Source organism: Neofelis nebulosa, chromosome 13 (genome assembly GCF_028018385.1).
Source record: "Neofelis nebulosa isolate mNeoNeb1 chromosome 13, mNeoNeb1.pri, whole genome shotgun sequence".
Taxonomy (NCBI): Eukaryota; Metazoa; Chordata; class Mammalia; order Carnivora; family Felidae; genus Neofelis; species Neofelis nebulosa.
This window is the reverse complement of record NC_080794.1, coordinates 10,797,963-10,825,681: the sequence shown is the minus strand read 5'-3', so window position 1 is coordinate 10,825,681 and position 27,719 is coordinate 10,797,963. Positions and strand designations below refer to the sequence as shown.

Sequence of the window (27,719 nt, the reverse complement as noted above, 5' to 3'; positions counted from 1 at the left end):
ATATCAGTGTTGGGTAGAATATTGGTAACAATATTGTATTTGAATATTCGGAAGTTATATAGATCATGCAGTCACTAAATATAGTAGGTATTCATTAGTGGTGAACATTAGACAAATCAGAAGGAGGCCTGCGTAAGAAGTTGAGCATCACAAAAGTCATCGTTAGGAAGGGGAGGTAAGGGCAGGATATAGATTGGAGCAGCATTTGACAACTGAAGGAAGTTCGGGCAGTTCAATGATTTTACTAGTAACGTGGTGATACTAGTAATGCAGATTACTGGTAACGTACCTGGTGGGATTGGGTTGGGTATTGTAAGGGTTTTGTTGTTACTAAATCACGTCAAGTGTGACATAAAGATGGTACTTTCTCATGGGACAGTGAGAAAATTATAAAATGATACAGGGAAAGCAGGCCATAGACTTGTAATAAAGTAAAGGAATATTTTAAGTAGGGACAAATTAACAATTCTGTTTAATTCAGACAATGTTTATTTCATACGTGTAGTGCTACATTCCATCAGAAGATGTTTGCATTTTATGATAGTTCAACAAGTAAAACACATTTATTTGAAAAAAAATTCTAATGCTTAGGCTTTTAACATATAAATACAATGTACAAAATAAATACACCACAAAAACCACCCACCCACAAACTGCTGTGTGCATCACTCCTGGAACATGTAGCATATATAGAAGTACACTGTATACATTGATTGTGATGTCTTCAGTCCTAAGTAACAGAAAAACTTGACTTTGTAAAGTGCCAGACAGTAACTGTCTTAGGCTCTGTGAGCCATATGGTCTCCCGTCACAACTACTCAACTCTGTTCTTATAGTGCTGAAGGCAGCCTCAGGCAGAACAGAGACATCGGTCTCTGTTTTATTAATTAGTGTTCCAGTAAAACTTTATTTATGGACACAAATCTGAATATAATCGGCACATGTCACAAAATATTCTTTTTTTTTTTTTTTTTTTCAACCATTTAGAAACGTAAAACCACTGTTGGCTTGTAAGGCTACAAAGACAGGCAGCGGGTCACACGTGAGTATCTGAACCATTCGTAGGAAAATGCACAACCAAGCCAAAGCAAGGCACTACAGCAAGAAAGTGAGTGATGAATGCTGGGAGCCAACCTTTTTGTTTTCCAGCATCATTCAAGAAATACAATTATAATGATAGTCGTAGCCAACTTACGCTTTTCTTGTGTCTCAGACGCTATCCTAAGTGCTTTAAAAATATTAACTCATACCTCCAAGCAATGCTAACATTCTCACTTCTCTTATAGAAAAGGAAACCGAGGCACAGAGAGGGTAAGTGGCATGCCCCATGGGATCTGAGCCTTGGCAGTGGGAGTCCAGAGTCCACACTCTTAACCACTGCCATGTTGTGTGAAGAACATCCTTCCTCACACAGAATTCTCCTGCAGATACCTCTGCACCCTCCTAAAACATCAACAGTAGGACACACACTACTTCTTCACACAGCACTGTTTATCATACAGACTGTTTTCAAAAATAAACTCAGTCTTTTCTTAGGAATAAATGTGTCCCTAATGCAAAATTTGGCTGACCACGAGACAGCTGGAGAATTTTACAAAAAGACTTTTAGCTTCTTTCCGAAGGATCAGTTCAGGAACATCTGAATTCACTTAAAAATGCCAGGAAATAGAGATGCATTAAATTTTAAAAGAACAGTACACTTAAAATATACACTGGAACAACAGGAGTCGATGCTGAGGGTTGACGTGGGATCTCCTCACGCACGTGAGAGCTGCGGAGCTGAGGTTACGGATTTTCCTGTGTACACTTATGGATGGGATCCGTGCATGCACAGACATCTGTGATCGGCCTAGCAGCACGCGGACACACATCAGCTCCACTCAAGGACTTTTCACGTGAGTTCAAGGATGTCACCTGGTTTCTCAATGTGTTTGTGCTTTTTAAAAAGCTTCATCTATCTATCTATCTATCTAGACATTTGCAGGTTTCTTCAAAGAAAAAAATAACCCAACCCTCACAATCCAGTCGCTGCAACATGACTTCTGGCGTAACTGTCACTCTCACCCAATACAGATACTGAGTTTTTGTCAGGAAACTGACGTATTTGAGATGTCTGCGATGGTTCTATCCTGGCATCGCTCATCTGAAGGTCACAGAGACGTCACTTCTCAAGAAGGGCTTCTGGATCTGTTTCGACGTCTAGTCACCCCTTTGAGCGTTCGGAGTCCACCTGTTGTAAAGTATTTCTGAAGCTCAGGATGGACACGGATCGGAGGCTCTCATTCACGTGAGCTTTGGGATATCTAGTGATGGCTGCCCTGACCAGAAAGTTCCTGACCTTCGTTTTTTTTATTTGTTCTTCTTTCATGTGATTTCTGTGTTGTACAGTATACCGTGACTTCTAAAAGAATGGTCTCTCTCATGCTTTACAATTTGTAGGGTGTCTGACACTAAAGTCTAACATATGGTAAAAATTTCTTCCTTCTAGATTCAAAGAATTTTTGTGTATTTCCTGTCAAGAAAAACTCTTGTGACTAAAACTTTCCCATATAGATGATATTCCTAAGTTTTTTGGTCTTGTGTGAATTATCTGATTATTCTGAAGGATGAACTCAGAAAAAAGTTCCCTATTCATACTGTTTATAAGCTTTTTTCCTCTGTGTGTGTCTTCTGATGGGCAGTGAGTTTTGATTTCTGGATAAAAGTTTTCCTACACTCCTGACATTCATAGGGTTTCTCCCCTGTGTGTTTCCTCTGATGTATGATAAAATGTGACTTCTGAGAGAAGGATTTCCCACACTCCTTACATTCATAGGGTTTCTCTCCTGTGTGAGTCCTTTGATGTAATCTGAGGACTGAATTCACAGAGAAGGATTTACCGCATTCTTGACATTCATAAGGCTTCTCCCCTGTGTGTTTTCTCTGGTGTTTAGTGAGGTCTGATTTATAGTAAAAGTTTTTCCCACATTTATTACATTCAAAGGGCTTCTCCCCTGTGTGAGTTCGCTGGTGCACTGTGAGAGCTGACTTCTGGTAGAAACACTTCCCACACTCCTTACATTCATAGGGTTTCTCTCCTGTGTGAGTTCTCTGATGAGTTTTGAGGTGTGAATTTCTAGAAAAGAATTTCCCACATTCCTTACATTTATAGGGTTTCTCCCCTGTGTGTGTCCTCTGATGTACCGTGAGGTGTGATTTCTGGGAAAAGGATTTCCTACATTCCTTACATTCATACGGCTTCTCCCCCGTGTGTGTTTTCTGATGTACCATGAGGTATGCCTTAACATAGAAGAACTTCCCACACTCGTTACACTCATAGGGTTTCTCTCCTGTGTGTGTTTTCTGATGTTCCACAAGGTGTGGCTTCTGGTAGAAGGATTTCTCACACTGATTGCATTCGTAGGGTTTCTCCCCTGCATGAGTTCTCAAGTGTCTACTAAGAGAGGACAGGTGGTAGAAGGTTTTCGTACATTCTTTACATTCATAGGTTTTCTCTCTGGCTTGACCTTTCTGTTGTCTTGTGAGGTCTCCATTCCTAGGGACCGATGTCCCACATTCCCTGGGTTTGTCCTTTGAGTGAATATGCTGATGTATTAGGAGGATAGACTTCTGGCAGAAGGACTTTCCACATTCACTACATTTATAGATTTTCTCTCTGGCAGGAGTTTGCTGGTGTTTTGTGAGTTCTCCATTCCTAGAGAGAAATTCCCAAAGTCAGTAATACATAAGGTACTCTAGCTGAGAACCCATTTCTAGAGATGTTCCCATACTGATTCGATTCATGGTTTCTCTACTATGAATGTTCTGACACACACTGTGGTTTACGTTAAGTAGCAGGAACCTTCCTTTGCATTGTATGCAGTCTCTTAATTGCCTGAGATCTGCTTTGGGTAACAAAGCCTCCCTTCCTGTGCAATTGAAGAAATGAAAGACTGCTTCAAAGTTCGAGTCTCCTGGTCCTACAGAAGATCTCCACTGGGGAAGAGGGCTTTCCCATTTGGAAAGTGAATTCTTTGGAATTCACTCCAGTGTTTTAGTTTTCTCACGTTTAGTATGAACTAGTGCCTTCCCACTTCCAGTACTCCCATCAACACTTTTTTTTTTACAAGTCTTTTCATCTTAAAATCAAAATCTTGAACTTGCCTTGAATTTTCAGCTTGGCTTCCCTGGGATCTTGCTCCTAAGTCATGAATCTTCCAAAGGTCTTCTACAAAGGAATTCAAAATTTAATACCATTTAAATCTTAACATATTATTATGGTTGTAGGGCTGATTCTTAGGCTTCAGGCCAATCTCCCCAAATAAAGGAATTCTTATATGCAAATTTCCTCTATGCCTTTGGTTTAGAAAAAATATAAACACTAAAGACGGTTGGAGCAGACAAGGGAAGAAATGTCATTATAAACCCAAGTACTCTGACACTTTACAAACATTTTAAAAACCTGGAGAAAAAAGTTAAGGAAAAAGAAAAAGAATGGGGAGCAGAGAACAAAAGACATTCAGAGTGGTGCACAAGAATCTGGGACTCAGAATGCGGTAAGCCCATTACAGACAATGAACAGTAGGTAGGGTGACAAGAAAAATTAGTAGACGACTGTGTCCACTGGAAATATTGGGGAAAGATGAAACTGGATGCAAAGCTAAGCCTTTGTCAGCCAGAATTTAATTTACTGTTCATTAGTGACTACAAACTTCTACTTTATTTCCTCTGTACCCACACACGACAGTCTAGATGCCTAGTCTAGTCCCTACAGTGACTACATCACAACATGTGTGGAGGAACAGTTCCACACTCCGGGCTCTCTCCGTCTCACTGGTGTAATTTTCACCGGGACGGAAGATCCAGGAACACATACATCCCAAAGGAAAGATGATTAAACAGCAGTGTGCAAGCCATTGTACAACAGGATGAGTTTCCATTTGTAGCACAGACGTTTTCAAGCCTGACCACCAAAAAATACTGCATCTCCAAAGCAGCGTTACCACGACCCAATGCCAGTCTTCCACTGCTTTCCTGTCTTAGTTTCGACATTTCTGCTTCAATTTACTACATGATCTTTAAGGATTAATTATTCAACATGATCCTGAAACCTTTACTGACCTTTAGATTTACTCCTCTTTATTTTTTTTATTCTTTTATTTTTTAACGTTTATTTATTTTTGAGACAGGGAGAGACAGAGCATGAACAGGGGAGGGTCAGAGAGAGGGAGACACAGAATCTGAAACAGGCTCCAGGCTCTGAACTGTCAGCACAGAGCCCGACGTGGGGCTCGAACTCACAAACCGCAAGATCATGACCTGAGCCGAAGTCAGCTGCCCAACCGACTGAGCCACCCAGGCGCCCCAAGACTTACTCCTCTTTAAAGGCCTGAAAGGAAGCGAAAGATAAAGAGCAGGGGCTTGGGGTAGGAATTTCATGGCCTTTGCGGGGAAGATGTAAGAAGTTAACGTGACGGGGACATGTGCAGGGTTAAGTGAGATGCACAGGAAACAAGAGCCTGTGTGTCTTTGGTCTTAAGAAAGGATGAGCCCTTGCAGGAGTGACTGTGAAGGGCACAGAGCAGAGGAAAGGGTCTGTCTCTTGTGAGTTCAGATTGAATATTTCCACAAACATCTAGTGAACAACTAAGAAATACCAGGCATTGTTCCTAGTCCTGGCAACGCAGAAGCTCACAAGTACAGGAAAAGCATTTAAGGAGCAGAGTGAGATCATCTTAGTGGTTTTCCTGTTTTTGTTTTTTTATCTTAGTGTTATAACACTCCAAATAAGGTGCAGATTTTAGGAGGGACAATCAGTACCTGTGTGAAAGACAAACACTATCTAAAAGGAAGTATCAACTCTGAAATAATATAACTGATGAAAGGCATAATGACTTATAACCTAATTTCAGAGTTTAAAGAGAGAATAGGAAGTTAATAAACTGGTGCTGAAAATAACTGAGGCACATTTCATTGTTAATAAAAGGAGGGAAATGGCATTCGAAGAAAAATTTATGGTCAGATTTAAGATCTAACACTTTAGGGGTGCCTGGGTGGTTCCGTTGGTTAAGCATCTAACTCTTTTTTTTTTAATTTTTTTTTTTTAATTTTTTATTTTTGGGACAGAGAGAGACAGAGCATGAACGGGGGAGGGGCAGAGAGAGAGGGAGACACAGAATCGGAAACAGGCTCCAGGCTCCGAGCCATCAGCCCAGAGCCCGACGCGGGGCTCGAACTCACGGACCGCGAGATCGTGACCTGGCTGAAGTCGGACGCTTAACCGACTGCGCCACCCAGGCGCCCCAAGCATCTAACTCTTAATTTCAGCTCAGGTCATGATATCACAGTTTGTGACATTGAGCCCCACATTGGGCTCTGTGCAGACAGCGCGGGGCCTGCTTAGATTTCTCTCTCCTCCTCTCTGCCCCTCCCTTGCTGATGTGTACACGCGCTCTCTGTCTCTCTCTCAAATAATAAATAAACTTAAAAAAAAAAAAGAATTGTTAAGATTTAATACTTTAAGATTATAGTGTTCTAGAATTCCCACTTAATTCCCAGGTACTGGAATAATGGGAATTCCAGAAAAAAAGACAAACATCTAAGACAAGGTTAGGCAGGAATTAGTTTTGTATATAGGAAAGAAAAGTAAATCTATTTTACAAAGTCTGGCAAAGGACGAATTTATGTGGAAAGAATGACAACTGGAGGTGCGATTTATGTTGCTTGCATATGCAGACCAAGTGTCCTCAGTCATTCCCAGATGTATAGGGCATTTAAAAAAGAGATTCCTGAAACATATTTCAGAAGGCACTAGCGACAGGGGTTCTAATTTCTCACTCACCTGGGTAGTTCCGACGTGGAAATTCCACCTCCAGTATCCACGGTTCTTTTCCTTGCTTCAGCTTGAAGACTGCATTTGGCTTATTCACACAGTAACCTATGAATGGAGAAGAAAACACGGTTTACTTGGGATTTAGGGCCTGTGAAGGATAAGGAAGTACAGTTTGAGAACACTCAAGTCCTACTTTGGCTCGGCAAATTTAGATTCTTTCACTGGCGAGGGTGGGGACACACATTCTTTCTGGTGCCCGAAACGGCCTCATCACACTTGACCCCTGAAACAAAGCCAATATGGCGCAGCCCTACAGGGACCTCACGTGTTGCAGCAACTGGGGAAGGAAATGCGAACTACTGGCAGTTCCATTTGGGGAAGTTTTCCTCACCCACTGAGACTAGGTGACCATAGTTCTCCCGCATCACTTCCTTGTACAGGGTCCTCTGAGCAGCGTCCAGTAACTGCCACTCCTCCCGGGTGAATTCCACAATAACATCCTTGAATGTTACAGGTCCCTGTAACAACATATTTTGGTTGAAACTGAAGTATTCAGAGTGGAGTACCAGGAGAAAACCACTTGTGAACTAGCTCTTCATGTGCCATCAGGTTTACTCTAGAAAGCTGGATACATTGCTACTCTGTACATAGATAAAATATCTGCTCACTCTATTTGCTGAGCTACGGCTCCACGCCTGGAATCCTGCCAGGAGATACACAGATGAATGAAAGCAACTGTTCCTGCTGTGAAGGAACACACAGTCTGACAAGGAGGCACAGACGTAAATACTCAAATGCGGTACAGATGGCAGGTGCTCTGACAGAAACATGTACGAGATATAAAATGGTCACAAGAGGGAGTGGTTACTTGAATTTTGTATTATCAAGTTAGATTTTCTAGGTTAAGCTGACTAATGGAAACTTTGGGAGCAAAGAAGACAGAATTGACAAAGACATGGATGGATGCATGAAAAATGGCAAGTTGAGGAAAATTACAAAGAAGACAGTCTGATACGAGAATAGGGTGTTGGACAAAGATCAGTTAGAAGGTAATACAGTCTGGTCCAGGTGACAGAATATGGAATAATTCTGAATGTGTCTCTGGACCATTAAAATGTATTTTGCATACCCACTAAATTGGTACCTGCTTATTAATTTATATTTGTAATAATCTGTTTATTAAAAGTTGGCAAGTTTTATTTCTATTTATGATTAAAAAACTAATTCTAGTATTTTATACTATGTGGACTGTCTTACATGTTTTTGGGGTGTTCACCCCTTCACTTTGTAGATGCGAGTATGGATAACGGAGCTACCGATGTGATACATGTGGGTATCAGGAGAGCCACAGGAGTAGACCGGTAGCTTAGAAGAAAACACTAACGGGGCACCCAGGCGCCTCAGTCGGTTAAGTGACCAACTCTAGATTTCGGCTCAGATCATCTTCTGGTTTGTGAGATCGAGCCCTGCCCCGCGTAGGCCTGCTTGGGATTCTCTCTCTCTCTCTCTCTGCCCCTCCTCCACTCGTGCTTTTTCGAAGTTAAAAAAACACTAAAGAAGAGGCAAGGGCACATCAGAAATATGGAGTGTTACAAAATTAAGAGGCATACGTGAGCAATAAACATTTAAAGTAGCAGCAGTGGGGGCACCTGGGTGGCTGTCGGTTAAGCGTCGGACTTCGGCTCAGGTCGTGATCTCACGGCTGGTGGGTTCAAGCCCTGCATCCGGCTCTGTGCTGTCAGTTCAGAGCCTGAGCCTGCTTCAGATTCTATGTCTCCCTCTCTTCTCTGCCCCTCCCCTGCTCACACTCTTTCTCTTTCAAAAATAAACATGAAAAAAATAATAAAGTAGCAGCAGTGGGTAAAAAAATAACTTCCTTGGAAATTAATTATTGAGAGAAGGGGGAGGTTATGTCCCATAGTACTTCTATAGTTTGATAATGGCTAGAACTATAATGCTAATTATTTTCATTCTCTCATTTTTATTGACAGGACTGTTTAGGGCTATGAAATTTCTTCCAGTCATTGCTTATATTTCATAAAATCTGAAATGTGAAAATCTGAGGAACTTCTTCATTGGCTATAAATTCTTGCTTCACATTTCTTTCCTGAAAACACCATTCTATTCTTTTACATATAAGTTGCTAATAAGAATTATGTCCGTTCAAAAAGAAAAGAGTTATGTCAATTTTATTTTCTTTCCTTGCCAAGAGATGTAGACTTTTTCTTTGTGGCCTAGAGGACTCTTTTTTTCCCCTCTGCTTTTAGGTCTAATAGTTTTACTAGACTCTCTCTTGGTGTTTACCATTCTGGGTCAGTTCTCTCTGGCACAGAGAGTCTTTTCAGTATGTAATTCAGTTTTCCTTTTCTTTAGGGAAAGTTTCCTCTGATTGAATATTCGTTTTAGATTTTGTTATTGACGGATCCTACTTCAGCTTCTACTTCTGTTACCCTGTCTTCCTCTTCCAGTTAATTCTTCCCCCTCCCACTCCCTGGGGTCTCTTTTCCATTTCTCCTGTGTATCATTTATCAGGCGTTCATTCATCTTCTCCCCAAGGTGCCCTGAAATTTAATCTTCTATTCTGAGATGATGTGCTGTTCTACCATTTCTTTCCTGAGTTAATTTGCTTGCATTTTATATCTACTTGTTTTTCCATTTCTGTTCTCAGGCTTTAATCTCTGGGGTTCAGGTTCTTTCCTGTCTGAAACACGTAATATTGAAAGGCTGTACTCTCCTCTACTTTGTGTGTGTTTGGGGGAGGAGTATTGACATCAGCTCAAAAAATGTCAATTCACACATTCCACTTTTTCTTGTATTAGCATTGTATACATGTTGAGTAATATTTTTGGTTCATGATCAAATGAAGAGCTTATTTTATGTTGGGGAGGGGTGTCTCTATTGGCATAGTATGTTCACATTTTTTTTAATGTTTATTTTTGAGAGAGAGCACAAGCTGGGGAGGGGCAGAGAAAGGGGGAGACACAGAATGAGAAGCAGGCTCCAGGCTCTGAGCTGTCAGCACAGAGCCCAACGCGGGGCTCGAACTCACAGACAGGGAGATCATGACCTGAGCGGAAGTCGGATGCCCAACCGACTGAGCCACCCAGGAGCCCCATATGTTCACATTCTTGAAGAAAGCACTACTGGGGGAGGTATCTTTAGATTCTGTACTGTTTTTTTTTTTTTTTTTTTAGGGCACCTGATTTCAGCTGCTTGTTTTCTTACGTGCTTTCAGTACGGGCACACAGGAATTCTATTTCTTTTCCTCTGAGTTGCTGATGTTCCCACGCACATTCTGAGTCCCTTCGTTTTTAATCCCGGTGCCAGTACTTGGACCCCACGATTCCAGACTTTCCCCCCATCTTTCCCCAATCAGGGTGAGCGCCTCTGCTTGTGGCAGAGTCCACTTGATCTTCTGTTCCTTTACAACTGTGACCTTACCGTCCTTTGTCTTTCATCAACCCCCTCCTGACTTCCTGCTCTGGGGGGAGCTCCCAGCTGCTTCTGCTCTTGACAGTGATCTCCCAACTTATACATAAACTGAAGTGTCCTGCCTCCTAGCTATATAGCAGGATCAGGTTGTGGTGTGTGGAGATGTTTGTATTTTGCCAGCTAACATTATTCTATAAAAGAAATTGGGAAAATGAGAAAAAGAATCAGTTGGGCAGAAAGAGGCAATGAGTTGAATTTTGTTCACACTGTGAAGTGACTGTTGAACATACAGCTGGAACTGTCCATTTTGGCAGATACATATGTAAGTGAATTTCCACAAATAATATTGTCATATATATTTAAGCAGGGTTCTGGAAGAGTCCAAAGAAAAAAGAAAAAAAAAAAATCTGTGGAAATAGGAATTTTCAAGATGATGGTAGGAGAAACTAGGCCAAGACCGAAGCCTGACGGAACTTCTCTAAATAGAAGAGCAGGCCAGGAGGAGAGTGCTCAGAAACCAAAGACAGGGAGATTCACAACAAATGGGCAGTTCTACTGTGAAGCCAAATGTAAACATCCAAGGTAGAGTAATTGGGTAAGAGCACAGCAAGGGAGTGAAAGCTGTAATCATTAAGCACGATGATTGGAGAAATTTTGGGAAGACTTAAAATTCTTCAGAGAAACCAGCTTTTGGATGCACATCCTAACAGCTTGGGAAAACAAAGGCCTGGAGTTTGATAAGGACAGAACAATGGATTTGGCAGGGAAACTGATCAGAGTCAAGCTTCTAGGATTCCTTGTCCTTACCCCCTTTTTAAAGAGCATTCAGTTGAAGGCAAGAACTGGTGAAATGAACTGACCACATAAAGCAGAGGAAGACACTGGCTCTAAGTGTGGGAACAAAACAGCCAGAAAGAGAAACACAAAATGGTGTTATACACATTGTATTCCTTTATAATACAAAAGGGTTTTTGTTTTTGTTTTGTTTTGCTTTACAAGGCAACACCTATGATGAAATACTTACAAGTACTGTTTTCTTATAGCAATATCACTTCAGCAATTAAGAGAATATCTAAGATAATAAAATGGACATGTGACTTTTCATATGCGGAACCAAATGCTGCCAGACAAAGAAGGAACACCCACAAAGATCTAATGAAAACGTTTTGAATCTAAAATCCCATGCCTTGCCAGATTTTCAATCAAGAATAAATTTTAAAAAAGATGTCTTCTTGGGCACCTGGTGGCTAGGTCGGTTAAGCTTCTGACTGTTGATTTTGCCTCAGGTCATGATCTCATGGTTTGTGAGTCAGCCCTGTATCTTGGGGCTCCTATGCATCTATGTATGTAGCTTTGTATGGAACCTGCTTGGGATTCTCCTCTCCCTCTCTCTCTTTACCCTCCCCCTGCTCATGCTCACTCACACTCTCTCAGACTTTTTAAAAACAGATGTTTTTGTAAACATAAGGATACTAAAAGCATACAAACTATGCAAGTATTCTCCAAAGTACTTGGATACACTGAAAAGGAAACAAGAAGGAAAAGCACGTGGTAAGCCAGAAATGACAGCTAACAGATATGAGATCACTAAGAACTTATTTCTGGTATAGCCATAATAGGAAGCTGTGGGGAGTTAAAATGGATTGCATTCAGAGACCATGAAAAGGAATAGACTATTGTGCATACTAAACAATCACACTGTCCTTTCTAGATACTGATTAGTATGTTAACAACGTGCTCACATCTTTTCATGGAATACTGACAAGATCATTTTCTGACCAGAAGACAAATCTGAAAATAACTGAAATCATATAAAATAAATTCTCTGACCACAGCTGATTTAAACTTAGAAATCAGTAACAAAATTATGTGGGAAAGTGCCAAATATTTGTAAATAATATTTGAGCACTTTTGTTTAGTGGTACTGGAAAACAAAAAGTTCTCTGAATGATCAAGAAAATTGATAAAATTATATCCAGAATGATGAAGAAAACAAAACAAGTTAACAATATCAGAAATGAAAAGGGTGACAATTCCTATAGGCCTTGCAAATGTTAAAATAATAATAAAGAATACTGTGAACAATTCTAAGTTTATAAATTTGACAACTTCGATGGAATGGACCAATTCCTGGAAAGAAAATATTAAATCTCACTTAGAAATACCTAGAGCTGAATAGTCCTATGTATCTATTCAGTAAATTGCTCTTGCAGTTAAAAACCATTCGATGTGAGTGATGGTAGAGAGCTTCAAAAATTGTTCCCTCCAACTGAGGCAACCATTAAGCTGGCAAAAACTGACAAAATCAACTTTTTCAGAACTCTAGAATCTAATTCTAAAAACTAATGAAAAGCTTAGAGCAACTAGTGAGGTACTTAAGAAAGAGGATGCTAGCCATGAAGAAAGCACTGGTATTTCTGCTTGCCCACCTACCAACCCCCTCTCCAGTGTAACAAGGGCAGTAGGGACAGTGCCTGTGTTCCTGGTGCAGATTGACAGGGTGAGACAATACAGATTTTGTGTTCAAAAACTGCTAAGAGTATTGATCTGTCTAGTGGTTTCCTGGTGGGTGAGTGCAGAGGCTTGCCTGCCTTTTGCCCTTCTAGGTCTGGAATGGCATCCTGGGCCAGACTCAATGAAAACTATGTCATGACATGTACGGTCTGTGGCACGGTGGTGGGAAAAGCAGAGACAACTCCAGATGCCCGGGAAGGTGGAAGCTGAGGAGGAAGACAGTAGGGAGAAAAAGGGCCTGCACAGACTACAGTGCATAAACCAGGGACTCCAGAGAGCAATGTGCATGCCCAGGGCTGGACACAGGCTCAGAAAACACTTGAGAGGACACTAGGCTGACATCCATCTCTGGCTAATTTTAGGGCTCTCCAAAAGAGGTGGAGGGTAAGGCAAAAGGGTAGATAGACAGCATGGTTAAATGGAGAAGGAGTGCCCCAGTTTAGAGCCAATATGTAAATAACGAGTATTTGATTTTTCTTCTTGGTTCCAGAAGTTTAAGGAAATCTCTGTCACATCACCAGCTGACCACTGAGATAATGGAACAGAAATGGCAACGACCACACTTGACAAGAAACATAGCCTTTGAAAAATTGGAGAGTAGACAAATGAACAAGTCCAGCCTTCAGCGAGCAGCAAAAGCAAACCGTGGGGAGGGGGACAACCTGCTTTCCAGAGTTAAGCACATTATAATGTTTATTCATATTACAAAGCTTCTAACCAAAAGGTAAAGGCATAAACAAGTAGGCCCATTCACAGGGGGAAAGAAAAGGAAATTGACAGGAATCATCCCTCAGATAATGCAAATATTGGATTTACTAGACAAACAATTTAAATCAACTCTCTTAAACATGCTCAAAGGGCTACAGGAAACCATTGACAAAGAACTGAAAGAAACTAGGAGAACAATGTATGAACAAATAATATCAAAAAGATACAAGTTATAAAAAGAAACCAAAAAGAAATTATGAAATTCAAAGGTACAGTAACTGGAATATAAAATTCAATACAACACATCAAAACAGATTTGAGCAGGCAGAAAAATCTGTAAGACTGAACACATTTGAAATGAATCAGTCTGAGGAGAAGGAAACAAAGAATGAAGAAAGATGAACAGAGCCTAACGGGACCTGTGAGAGCACCATTAATCATACCAACAGAAGCAAACTGGGAGTCCCAGAGGAGAAGAGGCAGGAAAAGAGACATAATATTTGAAGAAATAATGGCCAGAAATTTCCCATATTTGATGCTAGACATAACTGTGTACACACAGGAAGCACAGTGAACTCCAAAAAGGAAAACTCAAAGAGCTCCATACCAATATACATTATAATCAAATTGTCAAAACCAGAGACAAAAAGTCTTTTAAAAGCAGCAAGATCCTCACTATGATTAAATCCTCAACAGAAACTTGGAGACCAGAGGCACTGTGATGCATTAAATTCCTGGAAGAAAAAGACTGCCAAACAAGAATTCTAGCAACACTGTCCTTCAGTAGTGCAGGAGAAATAAAAGGTATTTGAAGATAAAGGCTCAGGGACTAGCAGACTTGCCCTACAGGAAATGTCAAAGGGAGTTCTTCAGCTTGAAATGAAAAGACATTAGACAGTAATTCAAGGCCACATGAAGAACACAGGTAAAGGTGACCGTAGAAAAATATAAGCCTATTTATAGGCATTTATTTATTTATTTATTTATTAGCCTATATTATTGTATATATTTTTAATGTTTGTTTATTTTTGAGAGAGTGAGACAGATCTGAGAGAGGAAGACACAGAATATGAAGCAGGCTCCAGGCTCTGAGCTGTTAGCACAGAGCCCGACACAGGGCTAGAACTCACAAATCACGCTTATGGACTAAGCCACCCAGGCGCCCCTATTGTATTTTTTATTATAACTCCTCTTTATGTGCTATATGGTTTAAAGTCAAATGAATAAGATAGTTAGCTGTAAATCTAGGTCAGTGGGCACACAAAATATGAATATATGTGACACTAACAAAATGAAGGGGGAAGAATGAGCTGTTTCAGCAGTTGCTGTTACGCAAGTGAAGCTAGATTTGTATCACTTCAAATTGTTAGGAATTAGGGATATTAATTGTAATTGTCAGGGTAACCACTAGAAGATAACTTTTTTTTTTTTTTTTAATTTTTTTTTTTTTCAACGTTTTTTATTTATTTTTGGGACAGAGAGAGGCAGAGCATGAACGGGGGAGGGGCAGAGAGAGAGGGAGACACAGAATCGGAAACAGGCTCCAGGCTCCGAGCCGTCAGCCCAGAGCCCGACGCGGGGCTCGAACTCACGGACCGCGAGATCGTGACCTGGCTGAAGTCGGACGCTTAACCGACTGCGCCACCCAGGCGCCCCAGAAGATAACTTTTAAAAGGCGAAAGATTTATACGATCTGAAGAGAAACCAGAATATGAAGATAACTTTTAAAAGTAACAGAAAAATAAAAGGAAATGAGTAAATCAAAATGGTACACTAGAAAAAATTAAACACAAAAAAATAAGACAGTCTTAGAGAAATTAAGGGAAATGAAGGAATACACCCAGAATAGATGTCAAAATGCAGAAGAATTTAAATTAGGGTTTATGCTGGTTAAGCTGAAGATTATAGGTTTTGAGGGAGAATAACAAAGAGTCCTCATCATAATATATCAGTATGGGGGCATCTGCTCCGGATTCTCTCCTCCCTCTCTCCGTCTCTCCCGCTCACGTGTGTGCGCATACCCTCTCTAAATAAATAAAACTGAAAAGTGTATAAAGTATAAAAGTATATATCAGTGTGGGTACATAATACCACTGGTGATGATAACCTAGATTACTTCGTTAAGGTAGTTTTTGCCAGTTTTCTCCACTGTAGAGTAGCTTTTTCTTTTTTACACTGTATTCTTTAAAAGAAATTTACTAAGACCAGCACATACTCAAAGAGGGAGTAGGCCCCACCTGTAGAAGTTGGCACTATCTACATATATTGTAATTTTTCACAAAGAATATCCTCTTCTCCCTGCTTACTTATTTGTTCAGTCATTCATTTATATCACTATGGCTTCAAAGATTTAATGTTTCGCGTTAGAATCTAATAGTGTGTGGGGCACCTGGGTGGCTCAGTAAGTTGAGTGTCCGACTTCGGCTCAGGTCATGATCTCGTGGTTCGTGAGTCTGAGCCCCGTGTCGGGCTCTGTGTGCTGACGGCTCAGGGCTTGGAGCCCGCTTCGGATTCTGTGTCCCTCTCTCTCTGCCCCTCCCCCACTCATGCTCTGTCTCTCTCTCTCTCTCTCTCTCTCTCTGTGTCAAAAATAAACAAATATTAAAAAAATTAAAAATAAAAAAAGAAGCCAGTAGTGTGTTATTTTGTTGCTCAATTGTTCCAGCTGTGCCTACGAGAAGGTCTTTCAGGCTGGCTCCATGTCCACTTGACACGTCCTCATCTTTCTGAGCACATACGTTGTGACACTACAAAATTATATGGGCTTATTTTAAATTTCTATTACCTCATCCCTCAAATCAAACATTTCTCCATGTTATTCTAGTTCCCTTTCATTGGAGGATGGTAGTTAGAAATCAACACCTGTGAACCAAGTATGATCGTTGCTACTAGACTGTCGTCACTGTTTACAGGCACTTCACAGAGTTAGAAAATATATGTGTATGAACTCGTGTATACACATCCGTAATCATTTAAATATATATATATGTCAAGCTAGTATATATTAAGGTAGTGTATATACATTTGCTTTTCAATAAATGGGAGCTAGAATAAATGAGCATCCATATACAAAAAATGAACCTCAGCCAATAGCTTATACTTTATACACAAAAATCAACTCAAGATGAATTATAAACCTAAATGCAAAGTGTAAAACTACAGCATTTTTAGAAGATAGGAAAAAGTCTTCGTGACCCTGAGCTAAGCAAAAACTCTTTAGAGACAACACCACAAAAAATTTAGAAAGAAAATCTGGAAGTCAGAAAAATTTGCTCTGTGAAAGATATAGTTGAGTGGAAAGAGTAGGCACAGAAAGCAAGCAAATATTTGAAAATCACAGAGCACTCTCAAAAGGCTTTGATCATATAAAGAACTCAAAATTCAGTAAGAAAATAACCTAATTTAAAAGATTCGGGCAGAGAAGACATATAGATGGCAAATAAGCACATTAAAACATTTCCAGTATATTAGTCATTAGGAAAAATGCAAATTAAAACCATGATGGCATACCACTACATCCCCATCAGCATCCCTTTTTTTCTTGGGAAAAAAAAAAAAAAAAGAAACTGACAATACCAAACGCGGACAAAATGTGAAGTGAGCAGAGCTCTGCACATTGTGGTGGGAATACAAAACAGTACGGCTACTCTGGAAACGGTTTGGCAGTTTCTTATGAAGTTAATCAAATACTTACAACATGACCAAGCAAGCACTTGCCTAGGTACCTACCCAAGATACATGAAAATCTAAACATACGAAATCTAAGCACAAAAATCTAAACACAGATATTTGTAACAGCTCCTTTCATAACTGCCAGAAACCCAAATGTTTGTCAGCTGGTGAACAGATTAATGAATGGGGTACATACATACAAATCCATAGTCTCTAGCAATGAAAAAGGATGAGTTGTTGATACTTGGAACATGATTAAATCTCATGCATTATGCTAAATGCCAGTTGGTAGTCTTAAAAAACTACATACCATTGGGCTCAATTTATATGACATAACAAGAAAAGGCAAAATTATAGGGATAAAGAATAAACTGGTGATTGCCAGGAATTAGTGGCGGTGGGAGGGACCAAGAAAGTTTTGAGATGATGAAACCGTTCGGTATCTTCACTGTGGTGATGACTGTGCCTTTATGCATGTGTCAAAACTCACTAAAATGTATACCCAAAAAGAATGGATTTTGCTGTTAAGTTAAATAAGGAAGATAAGAAGACAGCACAAAACAAAAACGACTTTACACCGCAGAAGATACCAAGTATTCACAAGGATATCGAGAAACTGGAACCCCTGTCCATTGCTGGTGGGAATGTGAAATTGTGCAACTACTACAGAGGATATGTGTCGATTCCTCAAAAACCTAAGCCTATAATTACCATATGATCCAGTAATTCCACTCCTGGTTATATGTCCAAAAGAACTCGGAGCAGGGACTCAAACAGATACTTGTACACAAGTATTCATAGCAGCATTATTCACAATAGCCACAAGGGGCAGATGTCCCAGTGTGCACGAAGACAAACGCGTAACAGAGAAGCTGAGAAAATGGTGGAGTAGGAGGACCCTAAGCTCGCTCCATCCCATGGATACAAGCAGGTAACACATCACCGTGAATAACTCAGCAAACAACCAAGACGAGCAGAACAAACTCCACAGCTAAAAGTAGAGAAGAGGCAGGTGCCTGGGTCTGTTAAGCATCTGACCTTGGCTCAGGCCATGATCTCACGGTCTGTGAGTTTGAGCGTGCGTTGGGCTCTGTGCTGACAGCTCAGAGCCTCGAGCCTGCTTCTGATTCTGTGTCTCTCTGCCCCTCCTCTCCTCATGCTCTCTCTCAAAAATAAAGACACATTAAGAAAATAAAATATTTTTAAAAGTAGAGAAGCAGCTCCATCACAGAAGTCGGCTGAGAATATCAGAAGTGGATGCAAAAGTAAGGATGGAACTCATTAACTCATTAAAAGTTATAGAATCTTGATTTTTAATAAAACATCAATAGCAAAAAAAAAAGAAGAGATGAATGCATAAACTAAGTGTAAATACAAACAGATGAATATCATTTTAAAGTCTTTAACACGAAGGAAATCCTGTCACATGATACAGTGATGACACTATGCTGAATGAAATATGCCAGTTAAAAGGGGCAAATACTGTATGATTCTACTTCTATGAAATGCCTAGAACAGTCAAGTTCATAGGTGAGTAGATTGGTGGTTTCTAGGGGAAGGGGGAGGGGAGTTACTGTTTAATAGGTAGAGTTTTAGTTTTGCAAGATGAAAAAAGTTTCAGAGATGGATGGTGGTGATGGTTGTACCATGATGTGAATGTACTTGATGTTACTGAACTATGCAATCAAAAATGGTTAAAATAGTAAATTTTATGTGTATTTTGCTACAATTAATAAAAGCAAAAGCCAATACCCACAAAACGCACTAAAAAAACTATGAAAGTATCAAACGTTGGCATACACACCAGACTTAGAGGGATCAAAATCCCAGAAAAAAAGAAATTGATTGGAATGAGTCCTATGCCTTTAATTCGTATTCTCAGGGCATTTTCAAATTTCATAAGCAGGGAAAAAAAGCAGGAGAGAAAATATCTTAGAGCTGGCATCTCAGGAATAAGGATAAGAAGCTAGTTCTGAATAGAATGTAGAAAAGGAAAAGAGAAGCTGATCTCACTATAACCATGAGAACAAGCCCCTAACCTAGAAAATTACAAGTTTTCTAAAACCTCGAAGAGAACCAACAATCCAAAGATGAACAAAGGAAAAAAACTCAGAAGAGAAAAGAAAACCACAACTTCTTTCAGTTTTGGGGGCTAGTAGGGGACAGAGAGAGCCAGGCCAACTTTTCGCAAAATGTTCATGTTTGCTTGCGGGCTTCTGTGATGTATTAGAATCGCTAAGAGCTTTAGTCACAAAGCAAGTGAACGCCAACCTGCCATTTGACACTATCTGGTTTCATATTCAAAACAGAAGCCTAGTGTCTGCAGCACTTTTACTTCCCAAGTGTCTCAAGGTGATCAATTTATTTTGAGTTGGAGAACCAGGGAATGTTTCAGCAGCACATATAATAAGTTGGGGAAGCAGTTTCTGGAACCAAATAGGAAGATCCATAACAGACACGGATGCTCTGAAGTACAAACAGCCACCAGTTTTCCCCCGAGGCCTCTACTGAGTACGTGGTGTCAACCCTCCAATGGCTGGGGGCAGAGACGACGGGCAGGACGAGAGGTCTCAGTTGGGGAAGGCTCTGCAGAACTTCTCAGTTACTCCTCAGTAGCCTAGCTGGTGGCTAGGCTGCACAGCAGATCACTGGAGACCTGGTGGCGCTCAGATCCCAAGCTGTGCTGAAGAGAAAGCCTGCATCCTGCCCTTAAATCACCTGAAGCCAGTGGTGAACTGACCCTAACGTCCAGGGTCAGCTCAAGTATATCTTAGATCAGTTTAGCAACCAGACTGATGAAGGGATGTGCCTTTTTCTGGAGCTATTATTTACTTTGACCTCTACTGTCCCTTTATAAAATGTCTAGCACATAATACAGAATTAGGGGACATGCAAAAAAGTAGAAAATTTTGATACATACTAAAAAAAGAAGCCTAGGGGCGCCTGGATGGGTCAGTTGGTTAGGCGTCCATTCAGGTCATGATCTCAAGGTTAATGGGATCAAGCTCCATATCAGGCTCTGCATGGACAGTGTGGGGCCTGCTTGGGATTCTTTCTTTCTCCTTCTCTCTCTGCCCCTCCCCAGCTCACACACATGCACACATTCTCTCTCAAAATCAGTAAACAGACTTAAAAACAAAGAAGCCTACTGAAGCAGACACAACCTAGACGTTGGGATTAGCAGATAAGGACTTCAAAGTAATTACAATAAAATGTTAAATGACTTCATGAAAAAACAGACTGGAAATGAAAAAATGGGGAGTCATAGCAGAAAAAACAAAAACCCAGGAATTTTTAGAATTAAAAGATACAGTATCAAAAGTGGATTCTGTGGGCTTATGAAATGAAGAGAATTAATAAAACAGAAGGAAACTATGAACTTGAAAAAAACTCTGTTCAACAGAAATATTCAAACTAAAAAACTAAAATAGCCTCCAAACTAAATATAGCATTTGAAGATATTCAGGACAATATGTACATGGTGTCTAACATTTGTGTAACTGCAATCTTAGATCTTAGGAAGAAATAGAATGGGGCAAAGAAAATAACTGAAAGTGTTCAAGAATTTCCTGAAATGATAAAAGGAACAAACCATAAATCTTTATCATCCCAGAGGGATAAAACAAAACAAACTGTATCTAAGCACATCACAGTCTAACTGTCAAAAACTAAGGATAAAATGGAAAATCTCTTTTGTTTTTTAAGTTTATTTATTTATTTTGAGAGAAAGAGGGAGAAAGAGTACAAGTGGGGGAGGGCCAGAGAGAGAGGGAAGAGAGAGAGAATCCCAAGCAGGCTCCCTGCTGTCAGCACAGAGCCTGATGCAGGGCTCGAACTCATGAACTGTGAGCTCATGACCTGACCCAAACCAAGAGCTGGACACTAAACCGAATGAGCCACCCAGGCGCCCCAAGATAAAACTGAAAATCTTAAGCACAAGTGGAGGAAAAAGACACATTATGTTCAGATGAATAACAATGAGACTGACATCTCAGAAACAGAAGACAAAGCCATCCTATAAATGCAGAAATGAATAAAATGCTCAGCATAGAGGTCTATATTTGGCAAAAAAATATCCTTCAAAAAACCAAGGTGAAATAAAGACATTATCAGAAAGACAAATGAAGTGAATTTGTCGCCGTCACTCCTGCACTACATGAAATGATAAAACAGGCTGCTTCGGCTGAAGGGAAAAGACATCAGAGACAATCCCAGACCTGTAGGAAGGAATACAGATACCTGTATATACAGATACTTGTATAAACATAAAGCAGTATTTTATGTGCATACACACATGCATACTCAAGTTACTTAAAAAAGTCAATACCGTTTAAAGTAAAAATAACAAATATTTGGGGTTAAAACTGTATGTAAAAGTGAGATATAAGACAAGGACCACACGGGTGGGAGGATGTAAATTGAATTATGCTGAAGAAAGTTACTATGTTGTTCATGAATAAATATTACTTGAAGACATAGGTGATAAGTTAATGGCGCATACTGTAGTCGCCAGGCTAAGCAATAAACAAAATAACACAAAAGTAGAGCTTAAAAGTCAATAATACTCAAAACGCTCAACCTACAGGAAGTACAACAAATCTCATCAGGATAATGACAAATCCACACACAAACGTACTAGAATAAGATCTGAAAAATAGCTAGTCCAAAACACACAAATTTACTTTAGATGTCTGACAAATTAAAAGGTGAGTTTTCAATAGTATAATATAGTGAATGCTTTCAATGTTTTAAAACAGAAGAACTTCCAACCAAGAGTTGTATACACAGTGATAAAGTTCATTTATATTTCAGAAAAACCAAAGTGAGAATTTTCTACCAGCAGATCCTCACTAAAACAAGGAAAGAAGCAGAATAAAAACAATAATTACAAGGGCACTTGGGTGGCTCAGTCAGTTAAGCGGCTGACTTCAGCTCAGGTCATGATCTCAGTTTGTGAATTTGAGCTCCATGTCGGGCTCTGTGTTAACAGCTCAGAGCCTGGAGCCTGCTTCAGATTCTGTGTCTCCCAATCTCTGCCCCTTCCCTGCTCATGGCTCTGTCCCTCTCTCTCTCAAATGTTTAAATAAACATTAAATTTTTTTTTAAAAAAAACAGTAATTATAAAGGATGTTTTCAAAGAGAAGACCTTTATGCCAACACAACTTTAGGGATAAAAAAGATCTAATTTGACCAAAATGGCTATGAACAAATAAAAAAATACAGTATCTGCAGAAAATGAACTTTTCTAAGAGTTGGTCGTGATGACTGTACTCAAAGTTACTTCAAAAAACAAAAAGGCTCGCTAGTCCTTTGTGCTGTCCCAAACTGACCGTTCAACTCAGCAATTAGTTACAGAGCCTAACACAGGGGAAACACTGTAGCACCGTCGAGTGAATTCTGGATCAGGAGAATGGCACATAGATATACATTCAAAACTGACTGAAGCAGAACTGTAGAGTAGGTAAGTTTGGTTTTGTTTTGTTTTTTTGAGCTTCCTCCTACATTATTTCTCCCTCTTTCCAAAGCCTCTTTCTCCCACTATCATGCCCAAAAGCTACGATTTTTAGTTAATAACAGATAATGTCTACATAGCGGGGGTGCCTGGGTGGCTTAGTCGGTTGAGCATCTGACTTTGGCTCAGGTCATGATTTCACAGTTTGTGAGTTCAAGCCCCGCATCAGGTTCCACGCTGACAGTGGGGTTCTCTGTCTTTCTCTCTCTCTCTCTCCCTGCCCCTCCCTAGCTTGCTCACTCTGTCTCAGAATACATAACAAACTTAAAAAAAAAGAATCCAATACCAACAAGCCCTGTGTAATAACTGGCTGTAAAATGTTTGGGGCACCTGGGTGGTTCAGTCAGTTAAGTGGCCAACTCTTGGTTTTGGCTCAGGTCATAACCGCACGGTTCATGGGTTCAAGCCCCGCATCAGGCTCCACACTGAAGCTGGGGGCCTGCTTGGGATTCTCCCTCTCTCCCTCTCTCTCTGCCACTCCCCTGCTCATGCTGTCTCTATCTCTCTCAAAATAAATAAGCTTAAAAAAATTTCAGCTTAAAAAAAAAAAAAGATAATGTCTGTTCAAAAAATTTATGATACAGTAGAAATACCATGTCAGAAGGTGGGCTGTGAGAGTTATGTAAGACTGACTATGTCAAGTGCTTACCAAAGGGCTGGGAATTAAAGATATGGTTACCACAGAACTCAGCATTCATTTTTCTCTGGGTAATGAATGGTGAGAGGAGATTAAGGTGGGGCACACAGGGGCTTCCAAGATCCTGGTAATAGTCATTTCTTAAGCCAGATAGGGGATACAACTGTGTTTCATTAATATTCCCTAAATTTGGGGCGCCTGGGTGGCGCAGTCGGTTAAGCGTCCGACTTCAGCCAGGTCACGATCTCGCGGTCCGTGAGTTCGAGCCCCGCATCAGGCTCTGGGCCGATGGCTCGGAGCCTGGAGCCTGTTTCCAATTCTGTGTCTCCCTCTCTCTCTGCCCCTCCCCCGTTCATGCTCTGTCTCTCTCTGTCCCAAAAATAAATAAAAAACGTTGGAAAAAAAAAAATTAAAAAAAAAAAATATTCCCTAAATTTTACATATACATTATGCACATTGTTTTGAACGACTTATAAATAAATAAATAAATAAATAAATAAATAAATAAATAAATAAAATTGAAATTCAATGTTTCTCCAGCCCACAAGGTCCTACATATTCTAGCCCCTTCTACGTCTTTGATTTTACCTCTAGGTCATTCTTCCCTAGGTTGCCTCTAGCTTCAATGTGTTGAATACTGTTTCTGGAACATGCCTCAAGGTGCTTGTATTTATTGTTCTTCCTATCTAGAATGTTCTTCCCCTAGAATTCTACTTGGTTCCCTTATTTAATTTAGGACATTTCTCAAATATTACTTAAAAAAATTTTTTTTTAATGTTTATTTATTTTTGAGACAGAGAGAGACAGAGCATGAACAGGGGAAGGGCAGAGAGAGAGGGAGACACAGAATCTGAAGCAGGCTCCAGCTCTGAGCTTTCGGCACAGAGCCCGACGCGGGGCTCGAACTCCCGAACCGTGAGATCATGACCTGAGCCGAAGTCGGACGCTTAACCGACTGAGCCACCCAGGCGCCCCTCAAATATTACTTTTTAGAGCGGTGTTCCCCAATCAACTTATCCCCTGTTCCTCACTTCTCTGTATCATGCTGTCCTTGTAACTGCTTGTTTACCTCTGAGCACATACACGAGGAATATCACTCAAATGCTGACACATATAGAAAATATATCACATTTATTCGTATCCCCACCAATCTCCTCAGAAAAATCTTATATATTAGAAGTTGTCCGCTTCACAGCAGAGGATACAAGTTTTCCAAAATTCTAAGTTTCACTTGAAACCTCAACTTTTAACATTGGCAATAAATACCAAGAGTCATTTTCCTTGAAGTGACAGGCTCACTTCAGCCATTTTTGGGAAAATGGTAAATACTTCTCCGAATAACTATAGTTTGTCTGACAGTTGCTCTTTCAAGCAAAAAAGGTGTCTAGCAGAGCTCACAAATCAGTTGCACAAGTGCTTTTCCTAAATGACCAACCATCATTCCTCAGTATGCAGCAAAAAGAACTGTATATGCACTTCCCATTTGGTCATACTGAATAGTAAAAAGGGGTGTGTTTGGGGGGCGCCTGGGTGGCTCAGTTGGGTGTCCGACTTTGGCTCAGGTCAGGATCTCACAGTTCATGAGTTCGAGCCCCACATTGGGCCCTGTGCTGACAGCTCAGAGCCTGGAGCCTTCTTCGTTTGGATTCTGTGTCTTCCTCTGTATCTGCCCCTCCCCCACTTGCACGGTCTCTCTCTTTCCAAAATGAATATTAAAAAAAAAAAAAAAAAGATGTGTATTCGGGGGTCAAAATGTAATAAAATTAGTTACTTTTACTGTTTTATCAAGGCTGTCCTTAAGTGAAGGTGAATTTTTTACTGTTGAGTACACTGTTGAATACAGTCACCTGCTATCATTGTCTCATTCATGTCCAACAGCAATCTATTCACCACTGCTTTTACACCATCAGTGTAAAAGGCAATTTGCATCTTAGTATTAGGTTCTGACCTGATACACTCCTTTGAAAAGGTCTTGGGGAAGCCAGGGGTCTGCATTCTGGAACTGCTGTGTTATTCAAACAGTATTTTCCCTGAAGGTGATTTTTAACTATTTCCACTTTTCTAGTTTAATATATGGGCTCTTTTTCATAAAACTCACTGAAAATACACACACACACACACACACACACAGGGCTAAATAAATGACTCACCTGATACTTGTTCATTTTCTGCTGCTCTTGGGAAAGGATAGAAACTATGAAGCCAGAACAGGGAAAGGTGGAAGACAGAAGTCTTAAGAGACCTTATCTTGCCGCTCAGGAATCACCTGTGAGAAATTTCCATACATTTTAGTCAAACATAACCCCCTAGGAAAATATCCCTTTGAGCCATGAGAAGGAATAGAAAGGGGCATAATAAAGGAATACCCACCTGTCCATTGGTGACTCTGATACAACCTCGATGAATCTGGGAAATTTTTGAGTGAATCTAAACATTTCTTTCCTACTAGCTGTTTTGCAAATTATGTACCCATTTACTAAATAATACAAAAGAATTGAAAACTTAAGCATCCAATAAGAGCAAGTTAGGCAAAATGTATAACACATGTCCAAAGTGTGGATCCCTATGCTGGCATTATAAATGATGTTGAAAAGCACTGATAAAGAAGTGTTTGTTACATAACAATTGTTCCTATTAACATTATAAACCCCACGACGTTAGAAAGTCTTCAGAGCTCTCAAAAATTAACATGTCTCTTCTCCCTAAATTGCAGTTTCTCAAAAATCACTTCTCTAAGACACCAGTTTTGACTTAAGCATGGTGCAGTGGACCTGAAGACTTTGGTGCCGTGCTAGTCTCTGGCATCAACAAACCTAGTGACTTCGTTTCAGTGGTCTTATATTTAACGTTGAGGAGGAATTAGATCTAATTTTGAAACTTTCACGTACCATTTTGATTCTGTAAATTTTCACTCAGTGCCACAAATCCCGACAGTACCCTGGAGTTCACTGTCCCCTCCAAGCCTGGGCTGGGCCGAGGGTAAAATTTAATTAGGCCTCGAAGAATTACGACAGGGACACAAATCTAACTTCTAAAATAACAATTTGACACCATAAATCCCAGAACAGGCCCTTGATGTAGGTAAGCAAAAGGTAACTAGATGCCATAATGCTGGGAGAGCAGAAAGCTCTTCCCGATGGCCTGATGCTTACAAAATGCCTAATAATAAGCCCAGATACACCAGCCAGAGGCATTATGATAGCACCTTAATAACACGGAGCAAGGATGAAATTCCAGTTTTTGTCTTTTTAACAAAGTGTGTCCCATTCCCCCTCTAGAAAGTAGTCTCCGGCTTGGAGAGGATTCCCAGCTTCTCCAGTAACACGTAAGATTCAGGGCTCAATTTACATATGTAACAGTCCTCTGAGAATTCAAATAGGTTGGAGAATGAGGGAAGGGCCTTAATTATCATTTTGACACAAGGGTTCTGAGGAAACCTCAAGAATTTTTGTTAATTGAACACTAGGTTAGGTCCATTACTCTCCACAGTTATGTTTAGGGGCAATTATTGTACTAAATACAGCCCAAGGCTGTAGGAAACAGCAGGAACCAAAGAGTAAATAAAACGAATTTACCCACCCCCGTCACCGCTAATGCTGAGTAAACCAATCAATTTCCGACCTTTCGTACCCCTGTCTATTAAAATGGAGGTGGTTAATGCCGATTCAAAGGATGGTCATGATGATTATGATTAAATGAGCCAAGAATGAAAAGAACAGCATACCTCGGGAATAATAAAAGCAGCTCACCTTTATTGAGTCCTTATCAAACTTTATATATACGGCCCTATTTAATACAGCAAACAACCCCAGTAGTAAGTGTGGTTATTATACAGATGAATGTCCGAGTCGTACCCAGGTCATCCTGCCCAGTTAAGTGGCGGGCACCGGACGCGCGCAGGTCCCCCGGGCTGACACCGCCGCGGCGTAGACAGCCACGCCAGCAGCCACGCCAGCAGCCACGCCGGCGCGGACGCGGCGGGCCCGGGGTCCACGTCACAACAGCCGTTCCCCCCGCGTCCCTCCCCGCTGCTCCCGCGCCCCAGGCCAACTCGGGCCGCCCGGCTCCGCAGGTCGAGAGCCAGGCTTCTGAGGAGGGGCGGCAGGTGGACAACGGGCTTCCCCGCCAAGCCCCCTGCCCGGCCCCCTCCCCAGTCCTCGGAGGCCAGCCGGGCGCTCAGAGGGGGGCGGCGCCTTCCAAGTTCTCCGACTCGTCGCAGCCGCGGAGACCCGGCTTCCCCCCGCCCCCGGCCTCGCACCCGCAGAGAGGCCTCCGACACACCTGCAGGGGCTCGGCCACCGCTCCCGGCCCGCGCAGGTTCCAGGCCCCGCCCTCTGCCGCACCGCGGACACCTGCAGGCCCCGGAGTCCTATCCCGCCCTGGGGCAGGAGACAGAAGATGGCGACTATCAAAAGGAGGTGGAATTGCGCATG

The 27,719-nt window shown here is 40.9% G+C and overlaps 1 protein-coding gene across 1 annotated transcript; it reads right to left on the bottom strand.

Annotated features, from left to right (window-relative positions):
• Positions 1 to 466: 466 nt before the first annotated feature.
• On the bottom strand, positions 467 to 27,202 carry LOC131493684 (zinc finger protein 25-like). The gene is made up of 5 exons (XM_058698331.1): positions 25,437 to 27,202; positions 7,203 to 7,329; positions 6,821 to 6,916; positions 4,144 to 4,207; positions 467 to 3,694 (listed from the first exon to the last, which is right to left on the bottom strand). Exons 1-5 carry the CDS (start codon positions 25,449 to 25,451, stop codon positions 2,641 to 2,643), a joined length of 1,356 nt encoding a protein of 451 aa, XP_058554314.1. The 5' UTR covers positions 25,452 to 27,202; the 3' UTR covers positions 467 to 2,640.
• Between the last annotated feature and the right edge of the window lie 517 nt (positions 27,203 to 27,719).